At 36.5% G+C, this 17390-nt stretch overlaps 1 protein-coding gene across 7 annotated transcripts in view; it reads right to left on the minus strand.

Annotated features, from left to right (window-relative positions):
* The window catches only part of CEMIP2 (cell migration inducing hyaluronidase 2), a 79891-nt gene that overhangs the window by 43007 nt on the left and 19494 nt on the right, over positions 1–17390 (minus strand). For 5 of the 7 annotated variants that reach the window (XM_014567787.2, XM_006194724.3, XM_032477825.1 and 2 more), the window contains exons 2-5: positions 10976–11318; positions 7098–7238; positions 5946–6507; positions 2166–2335 (exon numbers count right to left, since the gene is read on the minus strand). In XM_014567787.2, coding sequence (XP_014423273.1) covers positions 2166–2335; positions 5946–6507; positions 7098–7238; positions 10976–11306 — 1204 coding nt within the window. In that variant the 5' untranslated portion in view covers positions 11307–11318. Of the gene's footprint in view, positions 1–2165; positions 2336–5945; positions 6508–7097; positions 7239–10975; positions 11319–11419; positions 11573–17390 lie in introns of all 7 variants that reach the window. The other 2 variants (XM_032477823.1, XM_032477824.1) reach the window with 1 other exon arrangement.

Here is a 17390-nt window from a genome sequence, read left to right on the forward strand (position 1 = left end):
GCAACTAAGAAACATTAATTTTTTATGTAAAATTTCAATAATTCTTTTTTTAAAAAAGCTAACTAGATAATTAAGTTTTGACTTAAGAGATCATTAGAAGGGGGAAGGTATAGCTCAGTGGTAGAATGAATGCTTAGCATGCACAAGGTCCTGGATTCAATCCCCAGTATCCAGCACTTAAATAAACAAACAAACAAACCTCAGTATCCCCCACCAAAAAAAAAAAAAAAAAAAAAAAAAACTTATCCAAAAGAAAAAAAAATCATTAGAATTTGTTTCTGTTTAAAAAAAAAAGCTAGATGGAGAAAATCTGCATTATTCAATAATTCCTCACTTTTTTCTGGCTTTAGAACAAAATCCTGCCTGAGCTACCTCCTATTAGCACTACTAAACTGTAAGTATGAAAGGAAATAAGCACATCCTCCTTGTTTCCTGGAGAGAAATGTTCACTTCTTCCAGAAAATAAGAGCCACTGAGAACACGGGACACAAATAATATCCTGCGATAGAGAGTTAGAATGTACCATCTTTCAGAAATGAATAGTTATCAGTAATGTGGAAAAGAAAACAAAATTTCCCACAAAGGAAATGTTGACTCACAGTTTATCACTAGCTATCCCCTGCCTGGAATCTTACTGGAAGCAGTTCTAATAAACAATTTGTGTGGGTCCAAATTTCTGCTAGGAAATGCTTCTCATCTACCTATGCTTTTTGCCAGAGGCAACCATGATGTGGTCAAAGGGGCAGCAGTCTTGGAGGCAGAAAGCTGAGGCTGGATTCCAGCTTCCTCACGCTTAACAGAGTCCACCCTAAACTCAGAAGTCTGCTTAGATGAAATATGTGAAAGTCCCTGTCACATACCAGGAACTCTATTTATCTGTTTGTTTTAAAGCAAAAGACTTTCTCTTTTTAATTGCAAGGAAACAAAATACACCTTTATAACCCAAGTCATGTTTGCATTGACTAACTTTTACTGAATGGGTAATATATGCACTGTGCTTCATATGTTTCACATTTGATACCCACAGCAATCCTATGTGGTAGTTTCCATTACTGTCCCCATGTTCCAGATGAGGAAACTGAGGGTTAGGAATTTAAAGTCATATGCCAACCATCATACAGTAAGTAAAAGAGCTGGGATATGAACCCAGGCATTCTGTCTCCAGAAATTCATTTTAGTAAATACTTTGTTACAGTGCTGCTCAAAACAGAGGTATGCACCCAGTGTATAAAATAAACCTTTCTGGGTAATTACAGAGGTAATAAAGCACCTCTTAATTACTCATCTCACATTAATTTTGGTATAATATTGGGTTGGAAAAGAAAGGAGGTGGGCAAGCACAGACAGGAGGCTACCAGTCCACTTGGAGTCAAAAAATCTAACAGCAAAGTGGTTACAGAAATTCTGCAGTGAACATCCTTAAAAGAAAAAAATCAGAACATCAGTGCTAGACATGATAGTTCTTCTGAAAGGTGGATTATAATTTTAAAAAAATATGTTGAAGAAAAATGTAAAAAAAAAAGTTGAAGAAAAAATGTACAGAAAAACCTAAGATAACTTTACAATATGTTATTTAAGGAGAGGATAGCAGATTAGAACAAAATAAACATTAGGGAAGGGAATGTATAAAAGATAAAAAATACCAATTATGTCTGAATGACAGGGTTAAAGATTAATTTTTACTTTGTACTTTTCTGTTTTCCAATTTGTCTGTAAAATAAACATTAGATGAATGCTAAGAAAATCAAAGTTTGTTTACATAGCATGTGTTCAAAGGTAGTATCTACTAATACATCTACATAAGGAGAAGATCCAAAGTACAAGATCATTTCACTGTCATGAAACATAACCAAAGACACCCCACCCTATCATATCCAGATTGGTTCAACTGGTACCAAATCCAGGAAACAAATCCATTTCTACTAGTTAACCACAGCATATGACTCAAGAATGAGGAACAAAGGGGATGCCCAAGTTAGATCATTTTCTAGTCCAGAAAGAATTCTTGAGACTAAAATATCAAGAATAGTAGGGAAACTATAGGTTTCATGTTCATCCAGTTGAGAAATCTAAACAGACTGTCGTTTGAATACAATTACTACTTTAAAAAAAATCTGTCGCAATATTTACCAATGTCTTAAAGAGTATAAACTGTACTTGCCTACCTTCAATCCATTCACTATAAGCTGTAACAGCGAACTTCTGACCATCCACAGTATAAAATTCTCTTTGAGCAAGGGCCTTCCCTCCACTACTATGATTTTCATAGTTTCTCACAGATTCATTGCAAGAAGTACTTCCACCATCAATGACACCAACCAAAGCCCAAGCTTGCCTAGAAGAAAAAAAGAGCATATGCATTTAATCATTTGTCATGGTGCTGACCAAATCCCTGACACAGATGTTAAGACAGGTGCTGTTAACTCTATTTCATTTTTGTGAATCCCTCCACCTCTTTTTTCCATATGAAGTTGCAAGTCCAAACTTGACTGAAATAACTGACATCACAGGAGGAAATGCACCTGGATTTTAAATCCTTGTTTATCCAGCTCTGTAACAGGTGAAACACCACTGACTAAGACTTCAATTAATCATTGACTTCCTCAATACACACCCATTTCATTCATATATCATTCTGGGCACAAACCCATTTTTTCTTAATTGATTATTACTTGCTCTCTTTTCCACTCTCCTCTCTGCAATGTTCTCAAATTTAGCTGCATCACAGAATCATCATGGGAGAATATATCCATGCTTATAGACTCAGTCCAGACCAATACAATCATCCTCTTTACAGGTGGGGCCTGGAATTAGTATGTTTTTAAAGTTCTCCAGATGATATGACTGTGCAGTCACCCAGGAGAACCACCAAGTTAGAGCAGTGGTTCTCAAACTTTGTAGGCATCGGAATCGCCTAGAGGGCTAATTAAATCAGACTGCTGGGCCCCACCCTCTGATTGTTTGAGGTGAGGGCTGTAGAATTTGCATTTCTGATAAATTCCCAGGTGATGGTGAACCACACTGAGATCCCTGAGTTAGAGGTCAGAGGTTAGAGCAATAGTTATCAACCGTGACTACACAAATTGCAGGGAGGGTGGGTCTACCTTTCAGAGATCCTGATGTAAATGATCTAGGGTGGGTCCTGGGCATGGAATTTTTTAAGATTTCAGGTATACAAGCAAGGCTGAGAACCACTGGGTTACTGGTTTTTTAATATTCTTAAATTAAAGCTGTAGAATCACTATTCAACAGATTTCAATTTTTACATGCTTTATATCTATTTGTTGAAAGCAATATGACTGAAAAACACCATTTTATTTCTGTGATACTGTAATCAACATTCCAGGGACTTTGCTCAAGCTTGTGCCCAAAATCAATCCGAAAAGAAAAGAAAGAACAAAGACAAAAAGTCAGAAAGTTTGCCTCAATATTCTTGGTTTAAGACATGAAAAGAAAAATGTCAACTTCTTACTATAGGGGGAAAAAAAGTCAAATGTAATCTATGCTAGACAGATGGCTGGATATTCACAGATGAAAGTTAACCAAAGCATGCCTACATCCTTACAAATTCCACACCCGCCCCTGTGTGGATTAGCTACTCTTTGGCTGACTATGCTTTATGGCTCTATTTATATTCCTTGATACAGCAGAAAGAATCAAATGAAGAATGTCTCAATTTATTATCTCCTATGTGAGAGGGAAGGGGAGGAAAAATATCAGAGGCTTCCTTTATTTACCAGAACTGCCTCAGCAACTATAAAACAATGTTCTATTCTATTGACATTATCTCCAAAACACTCCTACTTCCCTCCTCCACTTGAGGAAAATTTCAACGTGCCAGAACATTATCTTCAAAGGGGCATGTTTATGCACACTGGAGAGAATGTCAATGAAATGGAACGTTGGCAAAGGATCATAACTCTAATTCCTCCATCAAATCAGCAGCAATATTTTAAAGGGAATTTAGACAGCAGTAGGGAGAGAAACCAAAAAAAGTCAAACAAAATATTCATAGGTAGTGATCACACAAATCTAGAACAATAATGACATAAACAGAAGTTGTAAGTGCTGGCATTACTGGATAATGAAACAAAGTAGGTGTCTGACTTTGAAAAGATCACACTTCCACTCCTAGGTCTGAAAGTTATAGAAATATGTGCACAGTGAGCATGAAGAGATGGATAAAAGAATATTCAGAGAAGCAGTTTTTAATAACAGAGGTCCGAACTGTTAAACTCCCCAGATGTCTAGCAGTAAATACACCGTGCAACAGTCATACAATAGCAAATAAACAGCGATGAAAATGAGCCAGCCCTGCATGCACTGACAAATCACACTCAATAACAAGGTTGAGCAAAGAAAATAGACACAAAAAATGACATACTGTCTGCTTCCATTTATATGAAGTTCAAAGACAGGCAAACCTGAATTTAAGATCTCACAGACCTAGGAGAGTGCCTCCCTTTGGTGAGCAGAGGGAGGGATCAGTGAATAGGAGGGACAGGACAGGGGCTTCCAGGCCACTGGCAATGTTCTCTTTCTTGACCTCGGTGGTAGCTACCCGGTATCACAGGGTAGAAGTCATTAAACTCTACATTCTTGTTTTTAGCACTTTTCTTTATGGGTTTAATATTTAATTAAAAAAAAAAAAAACCCTGAGATTTTGCACATGCTATTACCTCTGTCTGGAAAGTCCTCCTTCTCTACAGCCTACATAGCATACCCCTAAACTTCCCTCGGGTCTCTCACCTTTGGGAAGCTGCCACAGATTCCCCAAGGCCGATTTTGTGGCTCCTTCTATTTGCACTCCCATCACAGCCTGTAGCTGCACCACGTGTCTCATTGTATGATCCTTGTCTATTTAGGTCTTTGTTTATCCATCAGATTAAAGGAGGGCTCTGAGACGGTGTGCTTTCATCTAAGCATCTATGGGTACCCAGCACTTAGCAACTCCTAAATATTCCCTGGGTGAGTAAAAAGTATTTTTAGAACATTACAGACTTTCTTTCTTCACTAATTTTTGTCTTCTTAACTTCCTCTACAATTTCTACAAATAATATTCCATTCCAACACTGACCAAAGGAAAAACTAATAACTAGATCAACCAACCATCAAAGGAAAAAATAATGAGATCATCTCAACATGTGAGTTTTGAAGTCCTCTTACGTTTCACTGCAGATATTCCCCAACTTTACTATGAACAGTAAGCAGAATAAAAACTTCTTTTTTTTTTTCTAATTAAATGTTGAGCCAGCTACTTCCCCAGAACTGCATTCAGAAATCATGATTAACTAGAATATAGCACAAGAACACAGGAATAAATCATAGAAATGAATCCTACTATCTGGATGAACCTCTGAGTCTTCCAACTTGTGCTTCCTCACATGGGCCAAGGCTTCATAGGCCTATGCCAATCAAACAAGCAGGTTCAAATTAGCATGCACAGGATTCGTCCCACAAAAAAAAGAAAGAAAAAAGAAAATTGTGCATGTTCCACCCCTTACCAAGCCCCTAGGCTTTTAAGACAACTTTTACAACTCAGCATGGAAATGCACTCTAACCTTTCAACTTATAAGGTGCCTTGACTAGCCTGAGTTTCATATGATCTTCAGAAGATAATAAAAGAAGAAAGTCAATTTCCTTAAACTGCCTGATTGTTTTCCAGTACCACATTTCTGTTCTTGATTTTTCATAAGCCCAGTGCAAAAGTTCACACAGGGCTTCATAACCAGAGCCAAGAAAAGAGCTTTGTAACCATTATTCTGTCCTCCCGTCCCATGTTTCCAAGCAAGAGACAGCTGGACTTCCAAAGGGTAGTGACCATGCTGACACCTGAAGTCAGACTATGATATGTTGTGTTTTTTTCTCCACACTCCCTCTCCTCTCACACAGACACAGACACTACTACATAGCAGCAAGGAAAGGAAAAAGATATGTGTGCCCACCTGTAGCCTAGTCCTTGGATCAGCTTACTTCCCAACCGGTCCTGGATCATTTGTATGGTTCCTTGTAAGAGGCTTTTGGCTGCTGAATCTCCAACTGCTATGGCAACAATCCGTCCTGGATCCTGGACTCTCAGGAATTCCTGAAGTCGCCTACTTTCATTGTGGTATTCGTGGGTATCAAACCTCTCAATTTCCAAAATTTTGGCAGTGTCTTGGTCAATGACCCTCACATTGAGGCCCCTTAAAAAATTCTTTTCAAAGGCATAGGAGCCAAAGATCAAGCCTGAAGAATGCAGAGTTCTCACCAACAACGTCCATGATACCTTCTGTGCCCCATGTAATTCCAGTGTCCCGCCAGCTTCCACACCAATAAATTTTTTGCCAAATGTTGGCATACTTTCACCTTCATCTGACTTGCCATACAAGACAACTGTTGCTTTGGATTTATAGCGGCATTTTTCTGCTCCAATATGAAGCGCCCCACCATCCTTGATCAGGATGTAACGAGTCCTCAAAGTAATATTTCTGGATCCATCTTTACTGTCCCCAAATACAAGCAGTCCTGCAGGGAATAACACTAAGTAAGCCAACTTCTGAAACATCTTTCTGAGATACAGAGAAATAGATTTCATCTTAAGAGGGGAAAAAAAGCAGTTAAATTGGGAAAAAGAATTTACTAAAATTCTGCTTAGAAAATTGAACCCTTTTCAAAACACAGTAAAGGAAGAAATGGAGAGTTTCAACACCCTAAAATGCCCATGTGTATGAATTTCAATCCAGTTACTTTAAAGATAAATCATTTCTAGAAAAATACCTAAGACCCTATAAATCTGAATCTCATTTTTATATGGTTTTTACATATGTTAACCCATGTTAACTCTCTCATCACTCTCCATAGTTGTAACAAAGATTGAGCTCTGAAAGATCACCTTCTGAAACTATTTCCTTTTCTATAAATCAGAGGTCTTGCATGATTTCTAAGGCCCTTCTAGCTCTTGAATTCTACCGTTCTACCTTGGGAACTTTTATTATCTCTGTAGGTAGAGTGACACCATATCCTAAAAGCTAAGTTCTTTTAAATAAAGAACATTAAATGTTCCCCCATAGTAAAGAGCAACCTTGTAGTTCTCATAGACAAGGAACATTACTTACCTCCATCCTGAATGACTATAGAATTCACTGTGGCATCTGAGGTCAGACGGAATATATCTCCCTCCTTGATAACAACTTGTTTTGAAGAATCTTGTCCTGGATCCCAGTTCCTGAGTCGGGGGTTTTGATCTGGGCAATTCTCTATAAAACAATGCAACATTATCCCATTAACCCAATAATATGCAAAAATATCTTCTGCCAAATCCAAACACTATCATCATTTATTGCAACCTACAAGTAATGGGCTGATGTATTTTAATTTCCTGTCATAAGGAAAGAAATCTCATCCCATCCCACCCAGCAGAGATATGTCAAATCATTTACTTCCTCAGCACATAAAAAAGGTTTCACCACAAAACCAAGTTGCTATCACCTAGGTTGAGTCAAAGTCTACAAGGTTAAAAAAAAAAAAAAAAGAGGAGTATCCCTAAGCCATTTACTCTGGAAATAAATCGTCCTTGGACCCACACTAGAAAGTGATTTTAGAAAAGAAAATATGTTCACAACATACTGGTAAGTAAAAAATGGAAACTGCTAAGCAATATGTATATCAGGTCTTTCTAAGCTCCTCCCCATGCACAGTGAGTCATAAAGTAGGCAGCAACAGCACTTCTTTCATTCCAGAGCCAGGTGCTGATAAACATCGCTATCTTCAGAGATACACACTTTCTCAACAAAACTGCAAGAGGCAAATGGCCAAAGACATGACTTGTCATTTTCAGAGATGAGGAGACTGCTGATTAGAGAAGTCAAACCCAAGATTACTCAACAAGTTGAGTGATAAGGATGTCTGCCTTTAAGAAATGAGGTTTACCATCTACAAGACATAGTATGACTTTGGTTTAGAAATCTAACACCTGACATATAAGAAAATATTTTTTTCTTTATGATGATTTCCTTAGTCCCACAAATACATATGAAGCATTTTTACCCATTCTGTCCTACCCTAAGATAATTATTTTATTGATTTTAAATGTGAGGTGTTTTTTTGACATTTAAGTATTTTCAAATTAAAGTTACTGTCTTTCTCCCCTTAAGGTACTAAATGACCTCCAAATCTAAAGAGAAATAAAGACAACTAAAAGGAAAGAAAACATGAAGTTTACTTTCCTATAGTGTTCCTTCACTAGAATGAAAGTTTGCTTCTTGAATAGGTGATGATGAAAACATAAAAGTAGTCTGCATTGCCACAGCTATTTAATGCATGAGACCTTTAGTTTCCACTATAATTTGGAAGAAGGAGGGCGGGGGGTATTTTCACACAAATTTTGACCAACTAATGACCAAGTAGTTATTGAGGATCAATTTGTCTACTCTGTACTAGATACTACAAAATTTGTGAAGTGTGTAATTTATAAAATTTAGAATAAGCTCACAGCCCCTAGAGCTTATAATCTAGCTTGAAAGAAAAAGCCACCATGCTCGAAATAATACTGAACAATGCTGGAGTTACTTTAGGTGCAAAAGAGCTCAGAAAAAGGAGGAGCTAGGCTGGAAATAACTGCTTTAGCATCTTCAATGGAGCAGGTGACGCTAGACTTAGACCCCCAAAGGGTGGCTAGTATTTAAATAAGAAGAACATGAAGGGGAGATAAAAATACTAGTGATGCAAGTATCCCTTGCTATCCAAGCCCATTTGGTCGCTCAGTTAGAATAGTAAGTTTAAACACAGGCCTCAGTATATTTAAACTAAAGAGTGGTAGGAATGGGCAAGATATGCTTGGGAATCATGTGAAGGTAGAAGGTACATGTTGGGGAAGAATATGAGAAAAAGAAATACTGGGTGCATCACAAAATATTTTTTTATAGAAAGAAAATTTTGCTTCCTCATTTGAACTTGCACAGCACTAATGCAAACCTCTATTGCTAAGCATTCATGTTGCACTAGGCTTACATTTTCCCTTTGAGGTGACAGTAACTACTACGGTTAAAATTAGTCCCACTGGTTAAGTCCTTGGCAATTATTTCATGGAATTAATTTTTCTCCTAGCAATTTCATAATCACTGATATTTAATTCTGATAAATCAATGATCATCACTATTATACTAAAATAATCCTTTAACTCTTCTTCCCATCGAAGAAATAAGAAATCTCTTGACTTTGTTGACTTAATACTGAGGATTTCTTGAACTTTCCTCCTACCTCTCTCTCTCTTCCCATAAAACATTTATCTGGAATTCTCCATGATGTTATATCACAAGAAAATGTAGGCCCCACGTAGCAAGAACTATACCCAGAAAAGGAAATCCAGTCTTTGAGATCTAGAGCCTACTACATAGTTATATAATTCCTCTTAATTGTTTATAATTATTCCCCAGGAAAGCATGCTTCATTAGAACCATCACCAAAAATTCCAATCTGTTTCCTTCCTGTAAACTACACTTAATGAGAAAATATGCAGTCTGCAGAAAGCATCAAAAAATAGCTTAGTCAGCCCCCACTTGTTGACCAGTAGATGCATTATCAAGGTTACATAACAGCAATAACCACAGTGAGGCTGATCTTGAAATATTTCAGCATACCAAATGTTTCCACTGATATTCTGCCCTTATACTACCAAAATGTGAAAACGAAAAATGTTGATTTAAGGAACCACATCAGCAATTCAATGTCTTAGCTGGAATATGAAAACACCAATTAAAGCCACAGATTTATTTCAGCTCTGATTTTCCATAATCCAGCATCCCTTTACTGCAGATTACTTGGAAAGAATGAATCAACAGTAGTCAACTTGTTACTCTGCTGGAGAAAAGGGGAGAGAAAGTCAACGCTAGTGCAATGGAAAGCAATGTCACAAGTTCCTTTTGTGGTCTACTGGCTGGGCCAACAGAGTTGAATGAACATCTCTCTTACTTCAGATCTATTTTCTTAGAAATATTGATGGTAGCTCTTCCAAAACCTTAAAGTTTATAAGACCCCTAAGTCACCCATGGAAAGTAAATAAACTAATATTTCTAAGTCTTATAAATGGTAAAATGCTTCTCAAATATTACATCCATTTAAGGAGGAACTAATTCGACAAAAATCTGTTGCAGACCATAAAAAAATGCAGACAAATATGGTGCCCAATTCAGGTGGCCTGATCTACTTCTTCCACAGCCCTGAGCCCTCTTATTTTCAGAGAGATGGATGGGATCTATTATGAGGCCATTCTTTGTTGGTACTATATTGAGGCTGACTGACAATCAACTTTTCAAAATCATCCAAAGTACTGCCATATTACCAACTTGAAAAGCAAAGGCCATTTAAGAAATTAAAATCTCCCTAAATAATGTTTAACCATGAAGTAATGAGTGATTTTTAGACAAGTGTACCAGAACTTATACTTCCTAATGGATGTTTAAGGATTTACATTGTTCCTCAAAAATACTGTAAGCTTCTCTTTCGGAACTGTTTCCTCAGCCAGTTTCAAACAGCAGAACACAAATCTTATCGCTTTCACTTTTTTTTTCAATTAAATATACTTTATCACTACATTTAGTAACTTTTATTACTAAAAATTTTTAGCAGTTTGAAAATCATGCCTAGCACAAAAGATGAAATTGTGCTACCACAAGATTTCGATAAAGACTCTTAAAATTACTATTTGGAAAAGAAATGCTCCAAAACCATCTTGAGCCCTGGGGCAAAGTGGCAAAATGGAAAGAAAGAGCAATCCATTAATTTTATCATTTCCAAGGGATTCCTTTAACAATTGTTCTCATTCATAAGAAGTTACACTTCATATTATTTTATTATATATTAATTACCTAGAGCCAAGTTAAGATAACATAAAAGCTTTTAGAATTTTATTCTACTGTTTCCTTCCCTTCTTTCTTCACCTAGAATATATTCTGTATGCACACATGCATCTATACACGCACACATACACACTTACCATCTGGAGCATATTTTGAGGATATTCCTAAAATGACTGCAAGTGCAACAAAAAATGAGAAACTAGTAATAGCAAAGCAAATGAAAGTATTTTTGTGCCTCTTCTGCTTTCGGCTTTCTCTCTGGGCTTGCTGTTCCTCAGATGAGAAAGCAAAGGTGGCCCGGGCTTCTTGTCTGATGGAGGTAAATTTGGCTGAAGCTTGGCTCTTTGGAGGAGGAGGGGGGCGCAGTGGGACAACCTTCCCTGGAACATAGCCAGAGGAGCGATGGCTGTTTCCATTCTGAGGTTGCAGGAAAGCAGGGGAGTGTCCCCTGGAATCAGTGGCATGCATGATACACTGTCACTGTGAAAAGAAAAAAATTAAGGCTCAGAAATGTGAGAATTGTAATGGATTTTTTTAAGTATTTTTTTATTGTGGTAAAATACATATAACACGAAGCTTACCATTTAAACCATTTTAAAGTGTGTAGTTCAGTGGCATTAAGCACAGTCACAATGTTGTACAACCATTACTATCATCCATTTTCACACTTTTTCATTATTCCAAATTCTGTAGCCATTCAGCAATAATTCTTGATTTCTCCTTCTCCCCAGTCCCTAGTGTAATGATGTTTTGAAAATACAATCAGCTTACATCCTGATATAATAAACTACGTCAACAATCACCTTCACTAATCGTCTTCTAATGGCACTGCTCCTCCACCCTGCACATTGTAATCACTCGCTAACATTAATGCCCAGTGCTACACTCCAAACAATTAAGTCAGGAGCCAAGCATCTGTATCTTTTAAATGCCCCCCAAGTAATTCTAATAGGCATCAAGGTTGCGAGCCACTGTTCCATAGCAACTGTCCTCAACTGTGCATAAAATCACCAGGGAAGCTTGTTAAAAATGTAGATTCCTGGGCTCTCCACCCCAGTGATTCTGGCTTAGTTGGTGGAAAGAGGGCCCTGGATTTCACATTTTCAAAACATATCCTGGTGACACTGAATCAGGCAGTTACAACTTGAGTGTCATTATTGTAAGTTTTTCAAATGGAAGTTAAAATCCATGTGCCATATGAGGATCACAAGGTGGCCCTAACAAGTTCCAATAGGCAAGCTTTCATGTTTAGATGTTTAATTTCCCCACTAGATTTATCTTATGGTAAAGCAAAAATTTTGGTGAGGAGTAGTACTTAGGTTTATTTATTTCTTCTTGGAGGAGGTACTGGGGATTGAACCCAGAACCTCATGCATGCTAAGCATGTGCTCTGCCACTTGAGCTATACTCTCCCCTCTTTAACTATTTTTAACCATGTTATCTACCTAACTATAGACTGTGAATTCATTTAGTGAGAAAGTCTATTATCTCTTTAAATCCTCAAATTCTGCTTAAAAAATACTAGGCTTTGAAATATTATGGTTAAGATGATTTTTAAAAAATAGCTAACGTTCATAGAGTGCTTATGGCCAGGCTCTGTTCTAAACACGTTATATGTGCTAACTCATCTCATACACTGAATGCAACATATTTGAGTAAGTGCCGTTATCTCCATGTTACACGTGAGAAAAACTGAGGACTAGAAAAGTTAATTAGCCCACGTACAGAGAACCAGAACTCGAACCCACGAGTTCTGACTAGTTAATTCTCTTAACAGTTACACTAATGTGTCTTTCAAAACAATCCAGAGGCAATAATTTCAAAGAATCAGTTCTGCAAGGGTGTAACTAGAACCTGTTGAGTCTGAAAGGGCGCTGTAATATTCTCAGGAATTCTTCATGCAGAAGTTCACTAGACTATATATGATTCTTTCTTATCTAAGAGAAGCTGACACACCAAAAAAGGGCTGTCCTTTGTACTTTTTATACTCTTTACAGTAAGTACTTATAAGTGTTTGAATACAAGAATAACTTCTGAATGAAACCTTACTCTGTGCTTTGCCAAGTGAAAGGCAGGGAGGGAGGGCAAAAAAGAAAAAGAAAGCAAGGAGAAAGAAAGGGAGGGAAAGAATGAAAGAAATGCTGTGCCATTTAATGTTCTTATTGCAACAACTGTGGAAAAATAAGAAACATGATGTTTATTATCGCCCTTCCTTAACAACTGCAGCATCTGAGTCACCTGACTTCACTCAGTGCTCTTGTAGTTAATCCTCCTCATCTTCTGCCAAAACAAGGAATAAGGGTACCTCCAAACTGCTCTAAACTACAGCAAATCCATTAAACACAAAATGTGGTCATTAAAGAAGCCACAAATAAGTGTTCCCAGGATCCAAACAACCTGGAAATTAATGGGGACAGAAAGGGAATCTAATCAGGAATTGATGCTGATTTTATATGGGGCAAAGAACATTCTCAGAGTCACTGTGTCTGTCAAAAACACTTGGTTTGTGGGGTTTGATTTCTGAACAAAAGTAATTCTTTAGATGAAGCTTAAGCTCCATGACAGAGGAAAAACAACACAGTTCAAGGTATTATTGAAGAAACTGCTGCATGTGCCAAGCAGCAGAACGAAATAATGGATACATCCTGCTGGAACAAATGAGAGAGTAGGACAAAGACCCCTTTATGATCGTCTATTAACAAAGAAAGGACTAAACCAGATATTCTTGAGTGTCAGGCTCACCAGGGTGAGAGGGGAATCAGACTATAATCTCCTCTGAAAGGGAGTGGGAATCTTTTGTTTGAGGCTGCAATCATCTGATACTTCATTGTTTCAGGGTGAGAAAGGTTGTTATTACTTAACCGGCTGGAGGCCCCTTTTGTGAGAGATAATGTCTCCAGATGTACCCACAACAAAATAAAAGGCATTGAGAGGCTAAATGAAGTCACCATCCCACTGAGAAAAATTCTTTCTTCACATTCACAAAATGGTATCCTAACATGAAAATTCAGATGGTGTCTGCCACAAACTACCATGGTCAATAAATCAAAAATAATCATGGTTGTGTTTTCCCTATAACCCTTCTGCAAAACTATATATTTTTTTTCTATATATTCTGAGCCAATTAGCTCTATTTTACTGAAAAACATGTAAATACATAAGCAGCAAATACACTCATTATTTTCCTAAGTAATAGTATTGCAACTAAATGTTAGGATAAATTTACAAGAAAATAATCACATTATATTCAAACTTCCCTCTAAATTTATTATGATTTTTTAATATATAAGATGCAAATACATTGTTTTAGGATTGCACTTGACATTTATGAGTTAACTCATTTGGTAAATTTAGTATTATGAATCAATTACTTTAAAATATATTGATTGCTAGTTATAGATTTAAATTATTCATGTAAAAAAATGGACATTTCACTCATTTCATAAGCAATTATGAGCTCTTGCTGTCATTAAAGAATTGTGGTAGGGACCACGGGGGATAAAGACAAAAGATTTATAATATCCCCAAGAAATGTAATTCCTAAATTGAATTTTAAATCACTTGCTTGAAGAAGAGTGAAACTGACCAAGGAAATACTATAATAGGTTCCCAGGCTATTTAATCAATAAGGTTGTTATTTATTACTTGTAGTATTAGTTTGAGTCTGGGGTCCTAAGAACAAAGGAGAAACCTAACAGAAGAAAGAGGATGAAGTGTTTCCTCTGGCTTTCAATACTTTATTCAAGGTGAGCATTAGGTACCATTTTCAAATTTTTCCTACAGACCAAATTTTACTTAATACACTGTTAATTTGTTTATATTACCAGTTATTTTTTAAAGGGCTGTATTTCTAGTGGAAAGCATACAGTATACAAAGAACACACCAGTATTTGAAGATACATATTTAGAGTTATTACAAACTGTGCTAAACTCCTAAACACAGATAATCCAAAATGAGGAATAATTCAAGTCATTCATACCGAATCTGGAAATACACTCCACAAAGGTTTTGAAGCATAATTTTTGGTATTTAGATGTTCCTTGAAAAAATTGTCTTGTGAGATTTATTTCCTGGATGATTAAAAAACTAGTAGCCAAAGGCTTGGTAATAATTAATGAGAAAAATTAAATCATGCAATTAAAAATATGCAGAGGGAATTCAGGCAAAAGTTAAAAGCTGATAATAAATCACTAAAAATATGAAAGCATCATATCAAAGATGTAAATGCAAATGCCAGAAAAAGGGGAAGCATTTAAAACCTAGTACTTTTGTCCAATTCTCAGCTGCCTCACAAAAAAAAAAACTTTAAAAATTTGCTGTTATTTTAAATATATAATCTCAAACAATAACTGTGGGAGGGGCTTATACAATTAGTAAGATCATTCAATTATTCAGTTATAAATTACAGTAAATAATCACAGAAAGTAATTTATTTTGAAATTTCAATAACATTAAAGGAGATCATAGTTGTGTCTTTTTTTTTAACCTATTAAAAAGGGGTATGATTTTAAGAAAACAGATATTTGGATATAAAGTTTTCAAACACTGTGCTACCTCATCCATGAAGTCTCAGGATTCCACAATAAGTTCCTTGTTTGTTCATCCCTGTACTCTTTTAGAAATCTTATTCAATCACCTTGCTTTCTGTCTTATGTTTCAGTAGTTAATGTTACGCACCTCTCCATCTCCTGCAGTTGACCAGAAGCCTCTTGAAAGCAGGGACGACATATTACTCATCTTGGTATTCTCACAGGACCTCACACATAGCAGGTACTCAGTACTTGCTTAAAGTACTCAGAACTTACACTATTCCTTTCTTTCTCTTTCTGTTCTTCTCCCTCTCTCTTTCTCTATTCCTTTTTCTCACACAGACATGCACACACAGAGATCGGAATTTCCTATTCACTCCCTCTTCAACATCCTTGAGGCTCTAGGAAATTTGTCTAATCTTTATATTTAGTTGCTCTAACTTGGGAAAAATTGAGAATATTTACCACTTCAGGTAAAAAAGTCAACACATTAATTTTTACCAAATGCAATCCTAATATAAATCCAGTGGGTGACTAAAAGGTATTATTAACAACCACAAGTAGGAATTCTAAAGATAAAGGACAGCAAACCATCTAGCCAAGCTCAACCTTTCACAATATTTTATAAGTTTTAACCACACACTATAAAATGTAGTAGGTACTTAGGAAAAAGGAAATGTTCCATTCTACTTTATATTTTATGCTGAGAGCCAATAAATGCTGTGATGAAAGGAAAACTCTTCTCAATATAGAGGTAGCAGCAATTAATTCAAAACTCATATGAGCTCTTTAAAAGAGCTGAGTTTCCATTTTCTTTCTATTGTCGAGATGCTAATACAGAAGACCAACTGCCTACCACAAGTGTTGATCACTTGCACGGTAGTTGAGGACCTTGCCCTACAGTCTGCAAAATCATCTGGCCCTTCCAACCCAATGCAGGGGGCTCCCACAGCCCAGTGCTATGCCATGCATATTGGCTGATCATAGTGAAAAATCTAATGAAAATGCAACACTTTTGACTTATTTAAGCTCTTTTAAATCCTGCCTAAGCTTGGTATGAAAACTTATTTTTGAATGGAAAATTCAGGCTTATAGGAACAGTCAAGAGGCCTGCATGATCTCATCAAGTCTATCCCTTCCTTGATCAAGGACATAATTCTTGAAACAGTATCCAACCTAAAGGTCAGTTCTACAAGTTGGTCTTTACTTTCCAAGAGTTTCAGTATAACTGGCCAAAACTTAGCTGAGGAAATTTTTCCTTTTATTCAGATCTTGGCAGGTCTTTGTAACATATTGACTGGTATGCTCAGTCACAGTAAAAAGTAAAACATGCCAGGAAAGAGAGGTGTTCATGCACTATCATGAAAACAAATGATAAATGTTTATAATTACTAGTAATCATGACCTAATAAAATTCTTAACTGTCTTCTGTTGGCCTGGAGCTTTCAATTAATGGCTTCAATTTCCAATCTCCTATTTTTAGGAGAAAGACAACAGTGAATAACATCAAGGTGATTTTCAGGTTTGGGTCTTTTGGGGGGGTGGGGGGAGGAGCAGGGGGTAAGATGTTCATCTAGTTTTGTTTTAAATTCAGATCACATCTGTCGGTGATAAACAATGAGCTCAATGCCTCAATCATACAAAACTATTCAGCTAAGAAACAAAATTAGCAAAGTTGACTTTTAGGACCTTTACTTTCACAAACTGTCACATATTTAAGTGTGATCAAGATTCTCATGAAGAGTATGTATTTAAATACATAAAGATTTTCAAAAACAAAGGTTGACACAGAGTTTCGGGGGGGGCGGAATTCTCTTATACATAGTTTAGCAGAATATATTTTATTACATTTTCTATCCCCAGAGCACACAAGATAAAACATTTTTCTACAACAACCACTACAAAGGAATTCAGCATAAATGCTACGTCTATTCCTATAGCTATTTGGTAGAAAACAGACAGATGGTGGGGAAAAATTAAGTTTACTTTCATTCAGAGATCTGCTTAGCTTTGTGTAAACAG

This window comes from Camelus ferus, chromosome 4 (genome assembly GCF_009834535.1).
Source record: "Camelus ferus isolate YT-003-E chromosome 4, BCGSAC_Cfer_1.0, whole genome shotgun sequence".
NCBI classification, from domain to species: Eukaryota; Metazoa; Chordata; class Mammalia; order Artiodactyla; family Camelidae; genus Camelus; species Camelus ferus.